The 26,585-nt window shown below is 45.0% G+C and overlaps 1 protein-coding gene across 2 annotated transcripts in view; it reads left to right on the forward strand.

Moving 5' to 3' along the window:
* Positions 1–24,454: 24,454 nt before the first annotated feature.
* Positions 24,455–26,585, forward strand: part of CHRNA4 (cholinergic receptor nicotinic alpha 4 subunit) — a 93,188-nt gene continuing 91,057 nt past the window's right edge. The window contains exon 1 of one of the 2 annotated variants that reach the window (XR_014565646.1): positions 24,455–25,113. Coding sequence is in view for 1 of the 2 variants with exons in the window: in XM_083744329.1 (XP_083600455.1) it covers positions 24,990–25,113 (124 nt within the window). In the remaining variant the exon portion in view is untranslated. The remainder of the gene's footprint in view (positions 25,114–26,585) is intronic. The other variant, XM_083744329.1, reaches the window with a different exon arrangement.

Raw genomic sequence — 26,585 nt, forward strand, 5'->3', positions numbered from 1 at the left:
GTTTGGTAGAATATGGAGTTCTAACAAGGGTTAGAAATTACATCTCTTGGATGGGGAAGACCCCTTTTCTGCACAACTGTTAGACTAAATACTTGTTTTGTACAGCATGTTCAAAGTGATTCATAAACATGGCCTTACAATTCTTACAATTCCTTTAGCTCTATAACGGGAACAGAGGAGAATATTTTATACCAGACCAGGCTACCACTGAGCTAAGGACTTCTCTGTGGCCCAGACAAACAGAGATAGGAGATAAATTTTAATTATTTCACATTTATGGGTGAAACTACCTCATTCATACTTTCCAAAACAATATGTGAACCTAATCACATCTCTGAATTTTGCAATGCATTTCTCCGGCCAAATAATATGCATGAAAATGCATCTCTTAAATAAAGTGCAGATAAAAATGTACACATTTGTGAAAATAGCATACAAAAATGCATTGTGAAAGGGGAAACTGCTTTTCAAAAATATGCATATTAGGTGAACGTGTGTATAACAATATATTTGTCAAAAGAAATATGCTCTGAAATGCTGGTGAATTTTCATGAGGGTTTGTTTGTTTGTTTATTTGGTTTTTTGCAAACTGATTTGGAAATGTGGAGAACTCAACTTAAGCATGGAAAGATGATTGAAAATGACAGATCTGCCCATCCCTTTTAAAACTCTGTTTCTCTCACTTAGATCACCAAGCATGACAAATTATGGCTAAAATCAATGTCTAGCATTTCTCAGAGTTAACCACATCAATAATATTGCCACTAATTTAAGTTCCAGTATCCTGCTGAATATTACAGGCCTCCCTATCTGAAAAAGATTACTATGTACTCTATGTACTCTGCGTTTGCTGTAAAGCTGGTGCTTTTATGAAGATGCACCATTGTATTATGAGCAGGGCAGGTGTTCCGTAGCAAAGGATGAGTTGCCAACTGCCTCTGTTGCATGGAAGCATTGAGATTTTTGTGATTTTGTTTGTGCCTTAATGGGAAACGACCTGATTTGCACTTCCTGACTCAATCAGTACATGAACCAAAGCACAACTGTTCTTTGAATTTTGCAGTTCTCTGAATTTTGCAGTGCAGTTGTACAACCAAACTGTCTGTACAAAAATGCATATATTAGGGGAAAGTATGCATTAAAATGCACGTGTTAGTGAAAAGATCGTACATGCATCATAAAATGCATTATAATTGGGGAGAAATTGCTTGCAAAAATGTGTACAGTATATTACTCAAAGCTGCGAATATGTAGCTTCATTGGATATATTCCAGGGGTCAGCAACGTTTTTCAGCCGTGGGCCGATCCACCATCCCTCTGACCATGTGGTGGGCTGGACTATTTTTTTTTGAGGGGGGAATGAACGAATTCCTATGCCCCACAGATAACCCAGAGATGCATTTTAAATAAAAGCACACATTCTATTCATGTAAAAATACCAGGCAAGCCCCACAAATAACCCAGAGATGCATTTTAAATAAAAGAACACATTCTACTCATGTAAAAACACGCTGATTCCCGGGCCGTCCACGGGCCGGACTGAGAAGGCGATTGGGCCACATCCTGCCCATGGGCTTTAGGTTGCCTACCCCTGATTCACTAAGATGCTGGTGAATTTTCATGTCAACCTTTTTAAAATCCCATACAGTGGTACCTCTGGTTACAAACCTAATTCGTTCTGGAGGTCCGTTCTTACCCTGAAACTGTTCTTAACCTGAGGTACCACTTTAGCTAATGGGGCCTTCCGCTGCTGCTGTGTTGCTGCCACACGATTTCTGTTCTCAACCGAAAGCAAAGTTCTTAACCCGAGGTACTGTTTCCGGGTTAGCGGTGTCTGTAACCCAAAGTGTTTGTAACCCGAGGTGTTTGTATTACACCCAGCCAGCTAGCAGAGTCCAGGTCCTGATCTCTCATGCTGCGACAGATCTCTACGCTCTCAGGAATTATAGTTGACTCCCTTATCTTGTCCATCTTGGCATCCGTAAAAATAGGCAAAAACTAATAGAGGAATTCGTGTTTTGAGATTAAAGGTCACGGTATCCAATTCAGACACAGCTTTTCCTCGCTCATTTTGTAAATCTGAAGGGCACCGACTGTTTCTTTTGAAAGCAGAGAGTGAGAGAGAAATACAATCTGGGCAATTATTAAAGGGGGAACAATAAGATGATGATCTATGGATGGGACATGGGCATGATGGAAGATTGGGAGAAGCAGATCTATTGCCCATATTAGTTTGCTATAAATTATATCTGAAGGGGGATCTGTGCCAAACATCCAACAGCAAGATATCTAGTCATTACTCACAGGGTGAAAAATTAATTTTTCAGTTCAGATGCTGTAATCTAATGTTCTGCACCCCGGCAATTGCTTTCTCCCTTTCTTCTTTAAAGTCTGCCATAATGAAAATGTTTCAATAAATAATGAGGCATAAAAGAAAGTGAAATGGATTTGTGTTCCAGTCTCTCAAAAACTGCTTATTCAGAGGAGGGGAGGGGGGAAATAATTTAAAAATATCACGCTTTGAAAAGAATGCATGTGCTGAACCCCCAAGTCCGTTGTTCATCTATTGAATCAGAGTAGCAGAAATCCAAGAATTCGGACTGAACGTTGATTTTAGAGATTTGTTTTTAAGAGGGAACATAGGTTTCCAGTTTGGGTCTTACAAGTTTGTCTGTGGGGGCTGCCCTGTGGGACAAGAATCCCTGGGACTTGATGCTGGAGGTTTCAAAGCAGTTTAGGCATGATATGAGCCTCTACAAAAGGCTGAGCGTGAAGTGTGATTATTCTGTTGCCAGCAGGTGATGGTCAAAGTGCCTTTCCTTGAGCCAATTAAATCCCGAGAAGAAAAAGAAAACCTCATTGCAAAGCACCAGGGAGTAGGGCTGATTTGGGTCAGGACTGTGGTCTTGGAGGAGAGGGATTAACAGTTTACTCCATGCTGTTTTCCTGGTGGAAATTCATCCACTCCCCCAAAGTCAATAAGGGACAAACAGCAGTATTAGAGACATCTATATTGGCAAAATGATTTGTGGGGAGGGCTAACTCCCGCTCCCCCAGGGCTGTGGTCCAGAACCCCTCATTCTCTAGCTGTTTAACTATTAAAAAGACAGGATCTACATCGTCTCATTTAGCCTGGCTTCTATTCACCACATGTATTCAGAAACCTCAGCTACAGGGAATCAAGGACTGTAATGCAGCAGGGAGAAAAAAAAATCTAATATGGGAAAGGATGGGGCGCGGGGTTGATTGGTTCTGACCTTTTGCAAAATACTGATCCAATTCCTCCCAGGAGTTGTTTGCTACTAATATCTCAGAGGAGCGGTAAATAGAATTTGCCGTGAAGGCCAGAGTAAATAATACTGGGATGCAGTTATTATTGATTCAGTATAATTTGCCACATATGCAACTGGCTGCTTGCAAAACAAATTTACAAAAGGAGCTCCCACCCAGCAGAATTTGCCTGCTGATGCTAGGCTGTTTAAACCCATGGGACGAGTGTCACAAACCTGACAAAGGTCAGGGATGGCTGAGGAATTCCATCTGTCCAAATTCTGATATCGATCAACCTGACCCCACATTCCTCAGAGGTTCGTTGTCCACAAGCTTTTGCATTTCCTGAATGTTCTGATGCAATTCTCAAATTTTATTTATCTTTTGCCTACCTATATTCATTTTTTAAATGCATACCCACTTGCGTGTTCAAACCCAGAAACCTCCACCCTAAATAAATCCACACTTGACTCAAATTTTGGTTTTGGTTTTTGGCAGAATTTAGGCCACAACTTTATTGATTACAGAAAGTGACTGGTTGCATAGGCTCTGGTTCGACTAGCTCCCTGCAGTGTTGCAGGTAGCGCTGACCCAGGGCACCAACATAGGTCAGCCAAGGGTGAACACCTGGATAAGCAGAAAGCTGGGAATGGGCTAACTCCACCACCCAAATGTCCCCCTGCACTCAGGCACGAGCACAACCCCCTCTCAGGAGCTGACCTTTAACAGAATACCCTTCACATAGGGATGGCAAGACCGCTCTCCCATCCCTGTCACCTGAACCAGAGCCTATCCACAACCTTACAAGTTGTGACGATTTGCTAAGCGGCAGGCGAAACCCAAATGGCATCAGCCAACTGGGGAAAATTCCTGCCATGCCCCTATCCCAATGACAGATGACACACGACAGCATAGCAGGGTCAAGCACAAAGCCCTAAATGTAGGGAGAGATGGGCGGGTGTTCTGAATGCATGCGCCGAAAGAGGAAGCTCTGGGTCATGTTCATGGGCATAAATAGGTCCCTTGAAAAGTTTGGACTGCGTCCCATTGGCCAGATTGCACCCAGCCTCGAGGGACCTACCAATCAGGTGTTGTGGCTGACCAATCGTACCCACCCACAACACAGGGTGTTGGTTTTCCAGGTCTCACTGCAATACGTGCCCTCTTTAAGGAAGGACCCGATTTCTCCCTTTATTTATTTTTTTGAAATTTATTTCCTGCTGCATTGGCTGCGTGGGAACTTTGTTCACTGCGGGTCTGATCTGGTTGGCAGTCTGATCATGAATGTGCCATTGGGGTGAATATCGCAGGTGGCACTCCCAGTGGTGCAGTCGCATGGCTTCTGTATGGGTAAGCAGGGACAACGTAGCAGCTACACCTCACCTGTTTCTGCTGGCTGGAAGAGTGCTGCTGCTCTCACATCTTGCTTGCTGACTTCCTACAGGCATCTGGTTGGCAGGGCCGGGCCACCCATTAGCCTCGGTGAGGCAGTTGCCTCGGGCGGCAGGCAGGCTGGGGCAGCATAGGTGGCATCTGACATCTGAAGGCAGCCCTGTTTAGCGAAGCTTTTAATGTTTGATGTATTACAGTAATTTAATATTTTGTTGGAAGCCGCCCAGAGTGGCTGGGGAAGCCCAGCCAGATGGGCGGGGTATAAATAAATAACAATTATTATTATTACAGTGGTACCTCGGGTTACATACGCTTCAGGTTACATACGCTTCAGGTTACAGACTCCGTTAACCCAGAAATAGTGCTTCAGGTTAAGAACTTTGCTTCAGGATGAGAACAGAAATCATGCTCCAGCAGCGCGGCAGCAGCAGGAGGCCCCATTGGCTAAAGTGGTGCTTCAGGTTAAGAACAGTTTTAGGTTAAGAACGGACCTCCAGAACGAATTAAGTACTTAACCTGAGGTACCACTGTATTACCCCGGTTTCCCTGTGTAGGGGAAGGCCTCTCCATCACCACTGCTGCCTTGGAACCAGAGCTGTTTCCTGTGTGATCCCACCACTGAAGAACCTCAACAGCCATCTCTCCACCAAGACTCGCCTTCTCCTCATTCTCCATGACTCTGGAGGCCCCTGAATGGCGCTTGTCACCTGCAGCCAGACCTATTCCTCTCTGGACTCCTTTTCTCTCCCTCCGCCTTCAGTGCTCCGGGGCTTCCTCCAGCTGCCTCAGGTGGCGGAACAGGAGCTGCCATTTTCTGTTTTGCCTCAGGCAGCAAAATGTCTTGGGCTGATCACTGTGAGAATGGAATGCTGGGCTGGATGGACCATTGGGCTGGTTCAGTGGCCTCTACTTGTGATCTCATGAACCTACTGCAGCTGCACTGACCAGCTATAACGGCGCGGGGCTCCTGTGTGTCACACAGAACCAGGATTTACTGGGCCCCCGGTCACCCACCTCTACTAGCCCCAGAGCATAGCTTTCTTTAGCATAGTGCTGTGATGCATGGCTTGAACCTCAAACCTCTGCAGGATCAGAAATTGTATTAAATATATCTCCTTTGGCTTTTAAACAAAGACTCTGGTTTACTCAGCTCCCCCAAAGAAATCAATAGATGTTTATAACTGGGTGGTGAGGATGTGTTTCAGGTTAATAATGTTTTGATGAGCCTGCGAAGACCTTGGAACATCAAACAGACAGTCTTGCCTTGGCAAATCCGTGGGTGGCCGGATCAGAGCGTTGCACCAATAAGGAGCCAGAGACTGTGCAAAACATTGTGTCCTCCTTTAGCTTTTCAAGATCCTTGGCTGAATCAACCCTTGACCTTCACACTTAGCAATGTGATTAATCTTTACCGGGAGCTAACCACTGACGATTTACTGGGCTTCTCATTGATTCTCCAGGACGCGTTGGGGGTCATTGGAAACTGCCATTTCTCACACGAAAATATATTGGTGATGTTACTTGTGTGGCCAGCTTTGCTTAGAGGGATGCAGGATTTGTCTTGTGCATTTGATAATTGATCAGCTATAATTAGTCTAGGGGCTTTCTCCTCCCCCTCCCCCTCCTCCTTCTGCCAGATATGTGCACTGCATACATTAAAGCATGCTTAGAGGAAGAAAAATACCGTAGATTCCGGCATATAAGATGACTTTTTAACCCCGAAAAAGAGGTTTAAAAGTCGGGGGTCATCTTATACGCTGGGTATGGGCGGCGCGGAGCAGCAGCAGTGGGCGGCGGGCTCCGCTCCATGCTGGGTGGCTTTCTACCGGCGCAGAGCTGCCCAGCGTATTAGGCGACTGGGCTTATAAAATGAACCCCCAAATTGCAGCTGCCAGTTTGGGGGGTCGTCTAATACGCCCGTGGAACACAGGTGGCACTGTGGGTTAAACCACAGAGCCTAGGACTTGCCGATCAGGTGGTCAGCAGTTCGAATCCCCATGACCGGGTGAGCTCCCTTTGCTCGGTCCCTGCTCCTCCCAACCTAGCAGTTCAAAAGCACGTCAAAGTGCAAGTAGATAAATAGGTACCGCTCCGGCGGGAAGGTAAACGGTGTTTCCTTGTGCTGCTCTGGTTCACCAGAAGTAGCTTAGTCATGCTGGCCACATGACCTGGAAGCTGTACGCCGGCTCCCTCGGCCAATAAAGCGAGATAAGCGCCGCAACCCCAGAGTCGGTCACGACTGGATTTGAACCGCCAACCTTCTGATCGGCAAGTCCTAGGCTCTGTGGTTTAACCCACAGTGCCACCTGCACACATTACATTATATATTTCATCTGGCCAATCTACTCGCCCTCCCCAATATCTGAAGAAACCTAAATGCTTGTGAAAAGCAAAACTTCCGTTCAAAGGAGGTGAAGCAAGCAAAATGGGTTAAGTTCTAAAGAGGTGAGGCATGGGTCCTGACCCCCAAGGAAACCTTGAACTACAGCTGGCGTTCAATGCATAGATGGGAAGTGATGGGAAATTCTCTTCCAGGAGCAATGATGCGGGAAAAGAGCCGGCAGTGAGATTTAGCAAGGTCAGTTCAAGGTAGAACCAGCTATTGTAAAACGCATTCCTTCACCTCCCCCCAGCGCTATCTTCTGGAGCCGGTGGGGGTGGGGATCGGTGGGAGAGATTAAACCTTTTCTCTTCCATGGAATGACAACCCCATGATGAATATCTCCCAGAGGGGATTCCATTTTTTAATCAAAATTATTTATAGGATTAACCCCAAGCCAACCCTTGCGCGCCAGATTTATTGAGAACCAGTGCGGCCATTTAGTGTGGGCTGGAAGGAGATGGAGCTTGACAGCACCGGTGGTATTTTGCAAAGAGAAAGTGTAGTTTTTCAGAGCTTGAGCTCAAATTCCCATCTTAGCTCTACCATGGACTCAGCAGCTCACTTGGGCTAGCTGCCATATCGGTCTCAGGCCTAATTCATTAGTATCAACTGTTTTTGTTTTAGATGTGTTTTCTTGGCTTTGTTTCATTTGATGGATGTTGGTTATATGTTTTGGTGCTTTGTTTTTAAATTATGTAACCCGCTGAGGGGCTGCCGTGTGGCTAATAATAATAATAATAATAATAATAATAATAATAATAATAAATTTTATTTATGCCCCACCCTACCTGGCCAGAGCTGGGCTCAGGGTGGCTAACAACAGTAAAATTACAGTAAAAACATGATAGGGGGAAAAAACCCAATTTAAAATACAGGTTAAAATGCAATTTAAAATGCAGCCTCATTTTAAAAGTAGCCCATAGATCAAAACCATAAGGGGAGGGAAACATAAGGGTCAGACTGAGTCCAAACCAAAAGCCAGGCGGAACAGCTCTGTCTTGCGGGCCCTGCAGAAAGCTGTCAAGTCCTGCAGGTCCCTAGTCTCTTGTGACAGAGTGTTCCACCAAGTCAGGGCAAGTACTGAAAAGGCCCTGGTCCTAGTTGCGACCAATCTAACCACCTTGCGACCTGGGACCTCCAAAATGTTGTCATTTGGGGACCTAAAGTCCTCCGTGGAGCATACCAGGAGAGGTGGTCCCGTAGGTATGTAGGATGACAAACTGAACAAATAAACAAATAAACAGACAATCAATATCAATCAATCAATCAATCAATCAATCAATCAATAACATAGTGCTTCCATAGGTGCTTCCAGTCCACTTACTCATTGAGTATTCATCCTGGTTTCTTTGCAGGGAAGTTAGATGGTGTTACATTGAAAGAAGTGTTATCCCACACTTTCCAGGGCATTCTTGCTGTTCACTTTCCTTATTAACACTCTGGATAGCTCAGTGGTTAGAGCGTGGTGCTGATAATGCCAGGGTTACGGGTTTGATCCCTTTTTGGGACAGCTGCATATTCCTGCATTGCAGGGGGCTGGACTAGATGGTCCTCAGGGTCCTTTCCAACTCTACAATTCTAGGATCGTGAAAAGCCCAATCTGTTGGGGAAAGCGGGTTTTTTGCACAGGACCTCCCAATGAATTGCAACGGAGCAACTGAATTTTCAGGCATAGGATTGAATCCTGTGGGAATGTTCAGGGAGACAGAACAAATCCATGGAATAATAGACTCATAGGGTTGCAGAGTTGGAAGGGACCCGAAAGACCAATTGGATGGATTCATGGAGGATAAGCCTATCATAGCTACTAGCCATGATGGCAATGTTGTTGTTTAGTCGTTTAGTCGTGTCCGACTCTTCGTGACCCCCTGGACCAGAGCACACCAGGCACTTCTGTCTTCCACTGCCTCCCGCAGTTTGGTCAAACTCATGCTGGTAGCTTCGAGAACACTGTCCAACCATCTCGTCCTCTGTCGTCCCCTTCTCCTTGTGCCCTCCATCTTTCCCAACATCCGTGTCTTTTCCAGGGAGTCTTCTCTTCTCATGAGGTGGCCAAAGTCTTGGAGCCTCAGCTTCAGGATCTCTCCTTCCAGTAAGCACTCAGAGCTGATTTCCTTCAGAATGGAGAGGTTTGATCTTCTTGCAGTCCATGGGACTCTCAAGAGTCTCCTCCAGCACCATAATTCAAAATTATCCATTCTTTGGCGATCAGCCTTCTTTATGGTCCAGCTCTCACTTCCATACTTCCATATGATGGCAATACTCTGCCCCCATTGTCACAAACACTAATGCTTCTGAATGCCAGTTGCTGGAAACCATGGTAAGGAAGAGGGGTCTTGTGCTCCTGTTCTCCCTGGTTTCCCCCAGGCATCTGCTTGGCCACTGTGAGAACAGAATGCTGGACTAGATGGGCCATTGGTCTGATCCAGCTGGCTGTTCTTATGTTTGTTCATTTCTATGACTCTGAGCAATACCAGTGTTGGAGACAACCCATTCTTTGGATGATGTGAAGCTGTCCGATGGGCCTTTCCACTTCCTCAAGCCAAATCTAACTCCCTATGTATATAATCCCTTTCTTAAAAGAAGCAAATAAATAAATAAATCATTGTTAATCTCCCTATGGCCTGAATTAATATGTGTTTTCTCTGAAGGATGCCAAATGCCAACATCTGCCATCAGCGGCACTCTTGATAGCCCTGTTGGGGGCTACAGTTGCATCCACTACCTGTTCCCTAGGTAACCAGCTCAGGAAGCACTGAACCTGACTTCATTGAGGTGGAGGGAGTTAAAAGCCTGCCTGCCTGCCTTCCTTCTACCCTCAGCCTATTAGAGACCCTGAATATCCATAGAACACGCTTTGCAAAACCTCACATATTAGTGCAAACAATACAATGTGCGTAATGAGAAGACCTTCAGATGTTATTTCTCACCTCTCTGGAACGAGCAGGGGGGGAAAGAAACCTTTGTTACTCATGAAGGAAATCACCTCCCTCACTTCCAGAACATCATGTCACTTAGCTAGAGACAGCGTGAAAGTCAGCTGTGATCTGTACATATCAAACAGGAGCACCCCTCAACTGAGTCTCATTAAAATGTTTCTTCCCTCGTTGCAGAAGTGTGGCAAAGGGGGCAGAGTTCTGGCCTGCCTGCTTCCATTCTACAGTTGGTCCCAGAAATTCTCCTTTGTGCCAAGGTTCAAAAGGAGTTTCTGCGTTGGCCCCCAAGCTCAAAGGTGGCATCCGGACAGCTGAGCTCACTGCCAGGCTCATTATGCGCATTTTGGGGATGTTACTAAATTGTTTGTTAAGAATATTTATTAAGATTTTACAAAGTCATAAAATACATAGTAGAACAAAAAAGAAAAAGAAAAAACTCTCAGACAAAAATACAAAATACAAAAAACAAGAAAAATAAACAAAAAAAGAAGTTAAAACAAATCCACTTTTTAAAATATAACTTTAAACTCATTAGCTTGTTTCTTTGACCTCCTCACACCTCCCCTTTTTGTATTCCCATTAAAATAATTAAATCAGCAAATCCTTACCCTCTTTCACTTATCTTAACTCTATATCTTAACATGTTAGAACTCTATGTTTTCACCCATTATCAATTCATTTTTGCATACTCTTTTTAACTTTGTTGCTAATGCCACTTATTTTCAATCCAACATCATTTTAACATTCATTAATTTTACAGTGTTTCTGCAGGTAGTCTTTAAATTTCTTCCAATCTTCTTCCACCAACTCTTCTCCCAGGTCTCGGATTCTGCCAGTCATTTCCGCTAATTCCATATAGTCCATAGGGATGTTACTAAATTGAATTGAATTGAATTGAATACCTAATTGAATACTAAATTAGGGATGTGGGTGGCGCTGTGGGTTAAACCACAGAGCCTAGGACTTGCTGATCAGAAGGTCGGTGGTTTGAATCCCCGCGATGGGGTGAGCTCCCATTGTTTGGTCCCTGCTCCTGCCAACCTAGCAGTTTGAAAGAAGGTCAAAGTGCAAGTAGATAAATAGGTACCACTCCGGCGGGAAGGTAAACGGCATTTCCGTGCGCTGCTCTGGTTCACCAGAAGCGGCTCACTCATGCTGGCCACATGACCCGGAAGTTGTACGCCGGCTCCCTCGGCCAATAAGGGGAGATGAGCGCCGCAACCCCAGAGTCGGCCACGACTGGACCTAATGGTCAGGGGTCCCTTTACCTTTACCTTACTAAATTGAATTAAAAGAGCAGCTGTGATCTTGGCTGCTGGGCACAATACAGTAGCCCATGGCCACTGCCACCTGTGTCATGGTGTTTTGGTCTATGGAGCTCCTGGAATTATATCCCAATGTTCAGGGCTAATGGGAACACTGAGAGTTTTGTTTTAATTTTTAGATATTTATTTCAGTTATATCCCACCTTGCCTCCAAGGAGCTCAAGGTGGTGTACATAGATCTCCTTCCCACCCCCACCCCAATTTTATCCTCTCAACAACCCTGTGAGGTAGGTTAGGCTGAGAGAAAGTGACTAGATGCCAGGGACTGGGCAGAGGAGGAATGCTGGAGACCGCCTCCCTAGCCGGACTCTTCCAGAGAAGAAGACAGTTCAGAATTACAGCAGGGGTTTGAGGGAGGTCACAGCTCAGAGGAAGATGAGGGGGGAAAGTTGGGAAATAATGGGAGAGGAGGAGGAGGTAGAGATGGAACAGCTTGCTGACAAGTTATCACTAGAAAATTTACATTTTTTTAAAAAAATAATATTTATTAAGAGTTTAAAGATTACAAAAAGAAAAAAAATTAAACAAATCAATATAATACAATACAAAAACAGAAACAAAGACACTACACAAAACATTGAATTAACAAAACAAAACAAGAACAATTAAAAACACTTCCAATATTTTCAAGCTTATCTTTCATTCACTTGTTTCACTGACTTCCTCACGCCTCCCTTTTTGTATTCCACTTCAATTAACTGTTTCAGCAATTCCTTTCCATCTTCCTCTGTTTTCTGTCCTGTAATTAATCTTAACATATTCTAACCTTGTTTTTTCCCTTTAATACATTAACAATCTATCTGTACCGCATATTTATGGTATGACAAGGTTAAGATTCATAAGACTTTCAAGAATCATATTGTCAGAAAAGCAGTGTTTAATGTCTGGACAAAATATAAAGACCTATTGGAAAATAAAACTCCAAGGTGGCTTTCACCTTTGGAAGCTAAGGCCCGAAAAAGACTCAATATGGAGGCCAAATGGCCAAAATATTGGGAAATATTAGAAAAAGATGGAGATAATTGGAAATTGCAGAGTTTGGAGAAAATGAAAGATAAAGTGCGAGACTGGTTACATTACGCTCAGATTAAAGAGGTTTTTAAAAGTGACAAAAAGCTAGGGTTCCAGGTGGAGAAATCAAAGTTGGAAATGGAATTGCTGGAGCCTAAGACTAAGGTACTTTCAAGAATGTATAACTTGCTGTTAAAATGGAACACACAAGATGAAACGGTCAAATCGGCTATGATAAAGTGGGCACAGGACATTGGGTATAATATCATGTTTGAGGACTGGGAAAGGTTGTGGACCACTGGGCTGAACTTCACTGCATGTAATGCTTTGAAAGAAAATGTTATGAAAATGATATATAGATGGTACATGACCCCAGTTAAACTTGCAAAAATATATCATTTGTCTGACAACAAATGCTGGAAATGTAAAGGAAATGAAGGAACATTCTTTCACCTCTGGTGGACGTGCCCTAAAGTGAAGGCTTTCTGGGAAATGATATATAATGAGTTGAAAAAGGTATTTAAGTATACCTTCCCTAAGAAACCAGAGGCCTTCCTTCTGGGCATTGTCGGCCAGAGGGTGTTAAAGAAGGACCGAACTTTTTTTCTGTATGCAACAACGGCAGCAAGGATACTCGTTGCTAAGCATTGGAAAACCCAAGAACTACCCACGCTGGAAGAATGGCAGATGCAACTGATAGACTACATGGAACTAGCTGAGATGACTGGCAGAATCCGAGACCTGGGAGAGGAGAAGGTTGAAGAAGATCGGAAGAAATTTAAGATTTATTTACAAAAACATTGTAATTTGGTTGAATGTTAAGAAGGATGCTAGATCATAAATAATTTGGCACCACTAAATTAGATGGAATAAGGAAGATAAGCGAGATTTAAGAAAATATTAATTTTTGGAGAATCACTAGATCATATTTAAACACTTAATTTTTTGGGGATATAAGAATGTAAACAAGGTGATAAATTGCTGGTAAAATTTCACAGTGATGAAAGTGAGAACGGGAGACGTGAGGGAGTCCAAAGAAGCTATGAAACTATGTTAAGATATATGTTATATTGTTTATTCTTTTTGCATTTATATCTAAAAAATCTCAATAAATATTTTATTAAAAAACAACAAAAAACAATCTATCTGTACCTAGTTACTTATAACATTTCTGCCAAAGCCATATAACTTCATTCCAGCATTTTTCTAAAGCTCATTAATTTTACAATATTTCTGTAAATAATCTTTAAATTTTTTCCAATCTTCTTCCACCGACTCTTCTCCCTGGTCTCAGATTCTGCCAGTCATTTCCGCCAATTCCATATAGTCCATCAACTTCATCTGCCATTCTTCCCGAGTGGGTAAATCTTGTGTCTTCCAATACTTCGCGATGAGTATTCTTGCTGCTGTTGTTGCATACATAAAGAAAGTTCTGTCCATCTTTGGCACCAATTGGCCGACCATGCCCAGGAGAAAGGCCTCTGGTTTCTTCAGAAAGGTATATTTAAATACCTTTTTCATTTCATTATAAATCATCTCCCAGAATGTCTTAATCCTTGGGCATGTCCACCAAAGGTGAAAGAATGTACCTTCAGTCTCATTACATTTCCAACATTTATTTTCAGGCAAATGGTAAATTTTTGCAAGCTTGACTGGTGTCATGTACCACCTGTAAATCATTTTCATTAAATTCTCTCTTAGGGCATTACATGCCGTAAATTTCATACCTGAAATTTACATGCCATAAATTTCATACTAGAAAACTTTCCAGACCCATCTCCCGGAACCTGGCAAGCCTTAAAAGTAGGAGAGCAAAGGGCTCAGAGACAGATGGCCCTAAGCGGCAACCGTAGGGGTGGTGATGCTATTGACGAATGAAGAAGTGGAAGAGAAGGGGGTGGAGATTTACTCGGGACAACACCATTATTCCAAGAAGCTGCATTCCCAAGCCTCTCTCTGTAAATATGGAATAAAAGCGGATAGTAAGGACGTTATCTGTTCCTGGCAACCTGGGGGTTGGTTCCTCTGCTGCCTGACACTAGCCCAAGGTCCACCTTCATGGTTGAGTGGAGAATTGAACCCTGGTCTTCCAGCTCCTACTCCAACACTCTAACCACTACACCATGGTGGCTCTCAGTACCGTGTGCATTGCTGTCTAGTCCTATTAGACTGTTAGAGCATGGTGCTGATAAGGCCAAAATTTGGGTTTCAATCCCTGAATGGGAACTCAAAACAAATTGGCTGTACAGTGTGGGGTTTGTTCCTTCCATAAATTTGCCCATGTCCCGCTGCTAGGAGGTCATGCAACAACATCAGGGCCCTCTCCCTGATGGGTTGTAGTCCAAAATATAGAGAGGGCCCCAGATTGGGGAAGGCTGTGTCAGAGCTTCTTATATTGGTAGTGCGGTCTGTCTTGGTGCACCTTCACCTTCGACCCAGTAGTACTACTCTCACTTTCTTGCACCATCTGGATATGAAAAGCCCCGAAACACATTCCTTGCCTTGCAGACATCTTTGACCTTGGTCACCTTGGCTTCCCCTGCTCTCTTCTGAAGTCACATGGAAACTCGCAAACTACATCCTTTGATATTGCTTCACAAGAGCATCCTAAACTGCTTACCTAGCAGAAGAAATAGAAACGGGGGAGAAGGGGCTGCATGGTCTCCTTGCAGTGTGTCACAGAGGAGAAGACAATATTCACCCAATTGCCACCACCCTGCCCAAGCATAATAAGGTGGTGTATTCTTTTGGGTGCATCCATTCCATGAAACCTTTTCATCCATCTGCATAGGGAAGTTTTTAACGTTTGATGTCTTACTGTGTTTTTAATTTCTTGGAAGCCACCTAGAGTGGCTAGAGTAACCAAGTCAGATGGGCAGTATCATCATCATCTTCATCTTCATCATCCCAGTTGCTTATCTGAGCATGCAACTAAGACCTTGAACCTGGGTTTACTTATTTCCTCCTCCTCCTCCTCCTCCTCCTCCTCCTCCTCCTCCCCAATTGATGTTCCATTTGTTTTCTCATGTCTTCTTTAGATTGTAAGCCTAAAGGCAGGGGCTGTCTTTCTCTCTTTTTTCCAAGTGATTTTTTTAAAAAAAAGATGCTCCGGGAGACTTCTTTTGGCTGGGATAAAACAAAAACAAAAACTCAGACACCTTTAAATAAATAAATGTGAAACCAAAAAGAAAACCATGAAGAATTTAACAGGCCCTTAAGCGTGTGGCAGGGCATTCGCACATCGTTCTGGGTTCTCTCTTTCCGTAGTCACTCCATATTTATTCCACAAAGCGAAGGCGTTCATTCATTTATTTAATTCTAATCCATAGGCTCTCACCCCTAGAGGCTTGAGGTAATTAAAAATGCAATCCTAAAAACATAAAGGAGAGGGGCACGGCAGATAAAAACACGTTATTCAATAAAATCATTTCGACGTGGCAAATTAAAAGCTGGCCGCGTTATTTGTTTAAAAGAAGAAGTTTTCACAAGCAGACAGAAGGTTCTACCTGAGCCTCAGGCCATGCAAACCTCACTGAGCCTGCTTCTCCACAATACTGATGCAGACATGGGGCCTGTCTGCATTTCTGCTTGTCCTGAGGTTTCCCCTGGGAAAACCCACTGTTTACCACTGAATCAGAGTAAATGTTGATCGGGTTTTCTCTGGAGTGACGTTCGCTCTGATTCAGCGGTAAACAGCGGGTTTCGGGGGGGGGGGAAGTAGTGGGACAATCATGTTTCCAGTATGGATCGGGCTCAGAGAATGACCTCGATGAAAGTGAATGTCTGTTATAGGAGGAGGCAGACAACTCGGATATCATCGACTCCAGCCATCTAGATCTTAAAAGGTAATTGCTACTCATTTGGGTTCTGCCAGGTTGGCAACCAGTGCGGGCACTGCAAGATAGGTGAAAAATGGCCCCATGGGGGTGCAACCAGCACCAATGTTCTTCCTGCTGCGTTCTGGGCCAGCTGAAGTTTCAAATTCTCTTCCAGAGGGAGTCCCACAAAAAGTCGGTTGCAAGAATCCAGACAACCAATGGGGTGTAGTGGTTAGAGTGTCAGACTAGATGCTGGAAGACTAGGGTTCAAATCCCCACTCTGCCATGAAGGTCATTTGTTGACTTCAGGCCAGTCATTGCTTCTCAGCCAAACCTACTCCACAGGATTGTTGTGGGGATGGGGAGAAAAATGTATACACCACGTTGAGCTCCTCGGAGGAAACATGGGAGAAATATGCAATAACTAAATAATAAAAGTTGTGGCCTGGGAGAGAGCATTTCTTGTGGAACAACATCCCCATCTGGCACTTTCATTAGACAGCTTTCATTGAACACTGAAGACACAGTGCTTTACCCTGGCTTTTGACACCTGAGATACAGTGGTACCTTGGTTTACGAACTTAATCCATTCCGGAAGTCTGTTTTAAAACCAAAGCATTCTTAAACCAAGGTGTGCTTTCCCATAGCAGCAAGGGATTCAATTTACAAATGGAACACACTCAACGGGAAGTGGAACATGTTCTGCTTCCAAGGCAAAGTTCACAAACCAAAACATCTACTTCCGGGTTTGCAGTGTTCTTAATCCAAGTTGTTCATAAACTAAGCTTTTCTTAAACCAAGGTAAGGTAAAGGTAAAGGGACCCCTGACCATTAGGTCCAGTCATGACCGACTCTGGGGTTGCGGCGTTCATCTCGCTTTATTGACTGAGGGAGCCGGCGTACAGCTTCCGGGTCATGTGGCCAGCATGACTAAGCTGCTTCTGGCGAACCAGAGCAGCGCACGGAAACGCCGTTTACCTTCCTGCTGGATCGGTACCTATTTATCCACTTGCACTTTGACATGCTTTCAAACTGCTAGGTTGGCAGGAGCAAGGACCGAACAATGGGAGCTCACCCCGTCACAGGGATTCGAACCGCCAACCTTCTGATTGGCAAGTCCTAGGCTCTGTAGTTTAACCCACAGCGCCACCCGCGTCCCCTAAACCAAGGTACCACTGTATATATATATTTAGGGACCACCTAAATTGTAAGTTGCACATACACTGCCCAGGCTTGCACCTCAGGGAGGTCACCAGTGGTTTGACTTCACCCTTGGAGGCACACTTCATTGTCTCTCAAGACAGATGGATGCAAACAATAAGAGCTTTTAACGTTGTGTTTTAATTGTTGCAACCCGCCCTGGGACCAGGTGTTACCGAACTACAACTCCCCATATGCCGAGCCACTGGCCATGCTTCCTGGGGCTGATGGGAGATGTAGTTCAGCAGTCTCCGAAGAGCAAAAGCTTCCCCACATGTGGCTTATGACATTGCTATGGGTACCACTGATTTCACTAGGATTTGCTTCTATTTACAGTCGTACCTTGGGTTAAGTACTTAATTCGTTCCGGAGGGCCGTACTTAACCTGAAACTGTTCTTAACCTGAAGCACCACTTTAGCTAATAGGGCCTCCTGCTGCTGCTGCTGCACCGCCGGAGCACGATTTCTCTTCTCATCCTGAAACAAAGTTCTTAACCTGAAGCACTATTTCTGGGTTAGCGGAGTCTGTAACCTGAAGCGTATGTAACCTGAGGTACCACTGTAATGAATTTAGGACAGAGGCATTCATCACCAGTTTGGCCAGGTGGGTAAGGAAGAAGATCCTTTCTCTTTCATGAATTGAGTCTACTTTGGATAACGACGATTTGGAATTTTCAGTATTTATTTTTTTAATTTCAATTTTATTAACATATAAAATACATATACATTTACACAATACACATACACAACACACTACCTTATTTTCATAACATAAAACGTACCTACATTACCCTATATAATACCTACCTATACTGTACATATCAACATTCCTACACACCTACCCCACACGGACATCCACCAAGTGACTTGACTTCCAGCTATTCTTGTTACGCTACTTTATTTTTCCAACTAGCTTAAACACATTTCATTGTTTATTTAATCTCTTCTTCTGCCTTGACTTTACTCTCCTTTCTCTCTAATCATTTTCTGGATTCACGCAATATCTGTCAGAAATTCTACTTTTTCCACATAAATTTTGATGTATTCTTTAGAAATAGCCAACTCCTTATTCACTTTTTGTACCGTATCTCCTCTTACCTTCCCTCTTAGTTCGACAATATGGAAGTATTCCCTCATTTCAGATAACCAGTCTGTTTTAGTTGGGACGCTGCTGCTTTTCCAATTTTGGGCAATCAGTAACCTTGTCGCCATAGCTGCATACATAAATATTGGAATTTTCAGTATTTAATCAAGCCTGCTCTGTTATTTATTAAAGGAATATTGGCATTTCAGCTTTGAGCGATGTTTGCCAAGCAGCTTATTTTGGATAAGTTGAGAATATTTGCTGGTTACAGCTCTGTGCTGGGCAACGAGTGAGTTCTGGCAGCCACTGTTGAGGAAGCCTTGGTCTGGTATAAGGCAGGATCCGGAAGCTGTTCACAAGGTTGTGCCAAAATCAAGCATTTTCTTCCTCTGTGCAATAGGCTCCCATTTTACTGCCCAATTATCAGGGTGCTTTAGGATTTCTTGAGAATTCTAGTGTGTGTGCAGGGTTTTGAGCTCATTTTATCCTTGCAAGGTGGTTGTCTGTGGTGTGTACTGTCTTTCTTTTCATACATTAATCCTCCAGTGTCCTGCAGCCTCCCTGGCTGCCTATGCTTCCTGGTTTCATTCATGTCTTCCCCTGGGCTTAGCTGAAAAGCAAGCACCTAGGAAGGCTGCAAAGCACAGGGCACTTTGCAGAACAAAGGAAAGGACATTCAGAAACACAACTCTGCCACCTCAAAGGCAAGTGCGTCAAAAGGCCCTGTACCCCGACCATGAGAATTTCACCTACATTTTCTGCCCCCTTTGATAATTTTTGAAGGCATTTCCCCCCTTAATAATTTATGGAGAATGGTGCCAAAAAAAAAAAGTGGAAATCATGTTTGGCTCAGCACTAATTGCTAATGAAGATGCTGAGCTATTCCAATGGGACTTTAAAGCATGCAAAACCGTACACAATTGTTGTTGTTGATGTTATTTAGTCGTTTAGTCGTGTCCGACTCTTCGTGACCTCATGGACCAGAGCAAGCCAGGCACTCCTGTCTTCCACTGCCTCCCGCAGTCTGGTCAAACTCATGCTGGTAGCTTCGAGAACACTATCCAACTATCTCGTCCTCTGTTGTCCCCTTCTCCTTGTGCCCTCCATATTTCCCAACATCAGGGTCTTTTCCATGAGGTGGCCAAAGTCTTGGAGCCTCAGCTTCAGGATCTGTCCTTCCAGTGAGCACTTTGGGCTGATTTCCTTAAGAATGGATAGGTTTGATCTTCTTGCAGTCCATGGTACTCTCAAGAGTCTCCTCCAGCACCATAATTCAAAAGCATCCATTCTTTGGTGATCAGCCTTCTTTATGGTCCAGCTCTCACTTCCATACATGTCAAATCTCTGTCTCCCTGCTCTGTTTTCTCTCAAGGTGTAAGGGATTCTTAAGCTATCCCAAGGGCTGCTCTTGGTCTGTATCTACACAGCTATTAAAAAACGCTTTGAAAATGCTGCGGGGGGAAACCGTTTTAAAGCTCACAATGGAAAATTTGATAGAGTTCTGATTTCCGCTCTAAAACACCACCGAGTGTCACAGTGTTATAACACATTTATAATGTTGTATTTTTACTAATGTGTTTTTTAAAAAATAATGATAGGTCCAAGATTAAATTGCAGGGTGTGGGGTGGAATGGAAAAGAAAGGAAAGGAAAAGTGTAGTGTATATAAAAGACCTCTCCGCTGTGTTTACCTTTATATCTTGCACGGTGCTGTGACCAAGACATGACGAAGAGCTGCCTCTACCACTTTGTTAAGTAAATAGATGCGTCCCTTTGTCATGCATGCTTAGTACCCAACCCCATTTCATTGTTGGCAATCACTTAGCCTGGATTTCAGGCAATCGTTTTAGAGGAATCTGGAGATAATATAGCAGAGGTCCATGGGGAATACTCTAACACATTTAACTTAAGAACACAAGAGGATGGGGGGTCTGCAGCAGAAAAGGGGGAGGGGAGCTCTTGGGTAGGCCTAGTTCTTTGAAACCAAACCTATGCAGCTGTTTTCAGCTGTCTGGTTTTTATTTATTTATTTTATAATTTTTTATTGATTTCCACAAAATTATAAACAAAACAAACAAACAAACATGGATCATAACCTTATTAAAATTACACTTATTAACATTGTTAAGTGACTTCCTCGCTTCCCCTTGGTTGAATTTCCATGCACTTTTAACGGTTTTCCAAATCAAAGTTCTTATGAAATTTAACCAAAACATTAACATGCTTGTATCTTTTAATTTTAAAATTAAACATATTGATTCATCACTTAACTTATATGAAATCCTAAGCCAGTTAAATATCTGCAAGGTATTTCCAATTAATTTAATTTTACATATTAAAATGGTGTAGGCATAGTTCTTTGAAACCAAACCTATGCAGCTGTTTTCACCTGTCTGTTTTGTTGTTGTTTTTAAAATAAACTTCGCATCTCTGTTTGTGGAGAACTAGAATCTTGAAGTGGCTTGAAATCTCGAGAGTTCAGTTTGCATCAGGAAATACATCACTCGACAATTCATCAACATTTTACTGTCAGGTTATCTTAGTATACACAATTTTTCCTACTCTACGCATATATTTTTTTGCAAAGCACTTTCCCCAAATAGAATGCATTTTTTTGTAAATTATTTCCACCAATGTATGCATTTATAGGCATATGTTCATACAGATTACTTGGCTGGAGAACTTCATGGCAAAATTCAGAGAATTGCAAATTTTGGTGGCCCGTTGTTGTTTTGGTTCGTGCGTCATACACTTATTTGTCAGTCTAGAGCACATTCTGCTGGAACTGTTACAATCTGCTTTGTGCTGAGCAGCTGCTTCTCAAACGCTTGTTACCTCCATGTGCACACACAGAGAGCTTTCTCAGCTCACCTCCTATTGGGGAAGAGCTACTGACATTACAGGGCTGTTCCACTCCTCTGCATCATATGTAACTTGTCTATGGATGAAACAGGCAAAATATAAAGCAGTACTGTAACTCTTAACACCAATACATGCCCTCTGTATATCAGCAGACCAGCACTCTCATTTCCAGCTGAAAACTGCGAGAGAGAGAGAGAGAGAGAGACGGAGAGAGAAAGAGAGGATTTTTTAAAGTCTGTGGAAATGCTAATGGAGCAAGGGGGAGAGGGAAAATAGGGAACATCGACAGAATTGTAGAGTTCAAAGAGTGCCTGAGGGTCATCTAGTCCAACCCGCAGCAATGCAGGACTCTCAGCTAAAGCATCCATGATCCAAACTCTGCTTAAAAACCTCCAATAATTGAGAGTTCCACTGTAAAACAGCTCTTACTGAAAGTTCTTCCTGATGTTTATATGGGATCTCTTTTCTTGTAACTTGAAGCCATGGGTTTGAATCCTGCTCCCCCCCCCCACATAACCCGAGCAAGAGAAAACAAGCTTGTTCCCTGTTCCATGTGACAGCCCTTCAAATATTTTAAGATGGCCATCTTATCTCCTCTCAGTCTCTTCTTTTCCAGGCTAAACATACCCAGCTCCCTCAACTTTTCCTAATATGGCTTGGTTTCCAGACCCTTGATCAGGGAACAGCAAACTTTTTCAGCAGGGGACCGGCCCACTGTCCCTCAGACCTTGTGGGGGGCTGGACTATATTTTTTTGGGGAAATGAACAAATTCCTATGCCCCACAAATAACCCAGAGATGCATTTTAAATAAAAGGACACATTCTACTTATATAAAAACATGCTGATCCCAGACTGTCCTTGGGCTGGATTTAGAAGGCAATTGGACCAGATCCGGCCCCTGAGCCTTAGTTTGCCTACCCATGCCCTTGATCATCTTGGTCGCCCTCCTCTGCACACGTTCCAGCTTGCCAACATCCTTCTTATAATGTGGAGCCCACAACTGGACACAGCATTCCAGGTGGGGTCTGACCAAGGCAGAACGGAGTGGGACTATTACTTCTCTTGACCTGGACACTAGACTTCTGTTGATGCAGCCCAGAATAGCACTGTTGGACACTTGTTTGAAACGTGTGTGCAGATGACATGGTCAGTAGCTGCTACTTTAGATGAAGTTATCATACAAAGGTGGACACAGCTGTAAACCACTATGTACAAAAGCACACAGTGGGGTTATGTTTCCAAAGTCTATGTCTGCACACAGCTTTAGAAGAGGCATTAGTAATCCCTCCTTCTCTTATAGGAGGGAATGCATCTTAAAGATCTAAGAAGAGCTTTGCAGGATCAGACCCAAGGCTCATCTAGTCCGGCATCCCATTCTCACAGCCAGTGGCGTAGCGTGGGTTGTCAGCACCCGGGGCAAGGCAAGTAATTTGCGTCCCCTAACCCGTGGATTTGTGCCCCCTAACCCTAACCCCCAGATGTTGCGCCCAGTGCGGCCGGCCCCCCTGCACCCCCCACGCTACGCTACTGCTCACAGCAGCCAATGAGGCGTCTGTGCGAAATCCTCAAGCAGGACCAGAGTACAACAGCAACTCTCCACACTTGTGACTCCCAGCACCTGGAATTCAGGTGCACGCCACCTTCAGTATTGGAGATAGTATGCAGCCGTCATCAAAGAGGGATATTGTATCCTGCAAGCACAGCAACTACAGCAGCCAATCAGGCGCTTGCAGGAAACCTACCAGTTGCCCTCAATCACTATGGTTCCAATCCAGCAATTGGGATCCATACAGGTTCCATGCAGCCGCCAATGACTAAGGCTGTGTACACAATGCCAGCTTAAAAGGCAGCTAGGCCATTTATCCAGCTGTGTACACACTCCTGTTTACTCTGCATCTAGCTTGCTCTCACCACTGGTTTGGAAAGCAGTGTACACACGGTGTGAGCCACAATCTATCTTTCATCTAGCCTGTTTTTTGTTTGTTTGCTTGTTATATAGAGCGTTTTGATGAGTCTCCTCTCGACCCCGCCAAGCCAGGTTCGATCCGAATTGAGAAACAGAACGACTCGGCTGCGCTTTAAAAGCTGGTAAGGTGTGCACAGCCTCGATTCATAAACGCATCAAAGCAGACGGTTTCATCCGAAAGGGCAGGTTAGAATAGAAAAGTGGCTAACGTCGTGTGGACACACTGCTCCCCAAACCGGCAGCAGCACTGGATGCGGAGTAAACGGGCGCGTGGGCACGCAAACAGCCAGCGACGAGCGGATCACCCACAAAAGTTGCCTTAAAACGGTGTCTGCTTCGACCAGGAACTCAAATCATATGCCCCCCCCCGCCCCATGAGATTGCTATAAACAAATATTCAGAGTTAAAAGATGAATCCGGGAAGGCTGCAATCCTGTACACGCTTACCGGGAAGTAAGTTCCATCGAAGTCAGCAGACGGGATTTGCTTCTGAGTAAACGTGCATAGGATCGCATCTCATCCAGTGCAAAACAATCAAAACCTGAGACTGCAAGATTTCTTTCTCTTTTTTTTTAATCGGTGGAAGGCGGAGGAAGTACAGTGGTACCTCGGGTTAAGAACTTAATTCGCTCCGGAGGTCCGTTCTTAACCTGAAACTGTTCTTAACCTGAGGTACCACTTTAGCTAATGGGGCCTCCTGCCGCCACCGCCGCCGTGTGATATCTGTTCTCATCCTGAAGCAAAGTTCTTAGCCCGAAGTACTATTTCTGGGTTAGTGGAGTCTGTAACCTGAAGCGTATGTAACCGGAGGTACCACTGTAGCTTTAAAGAAGATGCGGGGAGCGTGAAATTATGTATGTGAGGTGTAAATCTGGAGAGGAAGAATATATATCTTTCCATTCCCAGTTCTGGGAGCGCCCCGCTCCCCGCCCAGTTCTTTAACAACACAATCACTGGTCTTCTCTCCCGGGCTATTGCGCGTGGCTTGTGGTGGGAATCGTGGGCAGTGGCGTAGCGTGGGGGGTGCAGGGGGGGCCGGCGCACCAGGCGCAACATCTGGGGGTTAGGGTTAGGGGGCGCAAATCCACGGGTTAGGGGGCGCAAATTACTTGCCTTGCCCCGGGTGCTGACAACCCACGCTACGCCACTGATCGTGGGATCTCCTCCCTCCCTCCCTCCCCTCCCCAGCCTCTTCAGAAGAAGATGGGGGGTCGGTCCCGCCTGGTGAAGCCCACAGCGGCTCGGGGAGGGGAGAGATGCCACTGGCTTTCCCCCGCCTTCGCCGCCCAATCTGAGCGCAGAGAAGTCAAAAGGGAGAGGCAATCTCGATGTGGCGAGAGAGAGAAGCGCATCCCTAAAACTCAGCCCAGCCCAGCAGAGGCAGGACAGCGGAGGCAAGAGGCGAAGGCAGGGAAGCAGCCTTGAGTAGATCGAGGATCCCGCGGAAGGGACCAACAGCTGCAGACCGACCTCGCCGAGCTGCGCAGCGCCGTGCTAAGAATCCGGGCGGAGAGGGGCCACCCGGAGGATCAAGAGGGCTAGTAGCGCACGCTGTTTTTTTGTTTGCCGGGAGAGGTTCTGTTTTTGTTGGGAGAGGGCGTACTGTGAAGCAGGCGGGGGACCCGGACCCGGACCCAGAAACCGGTTCTTTCTTGCTCAAGGCAGAGCGGTCGGGCGAGCGGGGGGGCCATGGATCAGGGCCAGGCGAGGATGGCGAGGGGGCCGAAGTTGACGCGAAAGGAATGGGTGCGTTGACCAAAAGCGGAGCGAGGGGGATGGCTTTGCGTCGGCGAGGGCTCTCCAGAATGGGATTTCTCGCGTTTCAAGAGCATCTCCTCTTACTGCTCTGCGCAAACTTCTTCCCTGGTAAGTTTCACGCTTTTTTGTGTGTGCCGATTTCTCTCTCCCACACCCCGGCCAGAAGCCCCGTGCGCCTGTCGCTCTGCAGCAAGAGAAATTCTCCTAAAATTGCCCCCTCCGTCTCCTCCTCCCTGCTTTCTTTTAAACGCCTTGGGATAACTGCTTGAAGTATTGTTTGCCTTTTGCTAGAGGCATATAAATGTGCTCTGGGGGGTGCATTCAGTGCTACTCCTACTCAGAGTAGACCCATTGAAATTAATGGGCTTCGGTTGGTTAATTCTCATGCGTCTAGTCTGAATACATACAACCCTTTATTATTATTATTATTATTTGCAAGGGTTGATCAGGGCTAGTCAGCAGTATGGAAAGATTGCACTTTGCACATGCTCGGTGGCTCTCATGTTGCAATAAATCCTTCCCCGTTCGTTTTAAAAACAAAACTCAGGATAGTTTCTCCCAACAGCAGCAGCAGCAGCACCAGCCCTCTGAGGGAGGCTATGTGGCGAAACTGGTCCAAAGTCAGCACATCAGCCTTGTGGCAGAGCCGAGATTAGAACCCAGCCCCCTTAAAACACAGTGACTCTCGGAATGTAGCTTCCCTCATCTGGATGTCTTCCTTCGCACGGGGAAGCCCACAAGCAAACGCACAAACCTTTTCCCATTGTATCCGTACAACAACCCTGTGAGGTAGATTAGGCTGGGACGCAGCAGCAGGGGTCAAGGTCATCCTGTGAGTTTCAGCCGGAAAGAAAGCTCCATAAGAACCAGGTAAGGTGGGGCAGCAGGAGTCCTTTATGACTGTTGGGCAGAAGGCAGGGAGGCCCACAGAGGAGGGGAGCAATCCAGGACCAGCCACAGATAAAGCCAATTAATGTTAGTTTGGCCTCCCTGCAGAGTTGTACAAGGTCAGGAACACAGGAAGTTGCCTTATACTGTGTGAGACCATTAGTCCATCCAGCCCAATCCAGACTTTGATGCTGTTCTGTGGCTCTCCAAGGTTTCAGGCAAGGAATAGTGCCTTGCCCTACCAGGAGATGTTGGGCATTGAATCTGGGAGCTTCTGCATAAAGAAGGCAGGACAGCTCAGTTGGCAGAAGCATGAGACTCTTAATGGCAGGGTTGTGGGTTTGAGCCCCACACTGGGCAAAAAGATTCCTGCATTGCAGGAGATCAGACTAGATGACTGCTGTGGTCCCTTTCCCAGTCTAAAACCCCATGATTCTAACACTGAGACTGAGGAGGACCCTGGCAGCCAGTGTCACCCTCTCGACCGGTTGTAAGGAAGAAAGCAGCTAGGCTGAAGTTGTGGAATGGAGAGATTCATTCTCCCTTATGGATAAGTCTCTACTGCCTGATCTCAGCTCAAGTGGGTTGGCCATCAACCCAATGTAGGGCTGAACGGGACCATCTCTCCAGATGGAGGCAGAGAGGAGCCTCTCCCATCACTTCCTACCTGCTCCCTTCAACTGCAGGTGTCA

The sequence above is a fragment of the Podarcis gaigeae genome, assembly GCF_964106915.1.
Source record: "Podarcis gaigeae genome assembly, chromosome: 6".
In the NCBI taxonomy this organism is placed as follows: Eukaryota; Metazoa; Chordata; class Lepidosauria; order Squamata; family Lacertidae; genus Podarcis; species Podarcis gaigeae.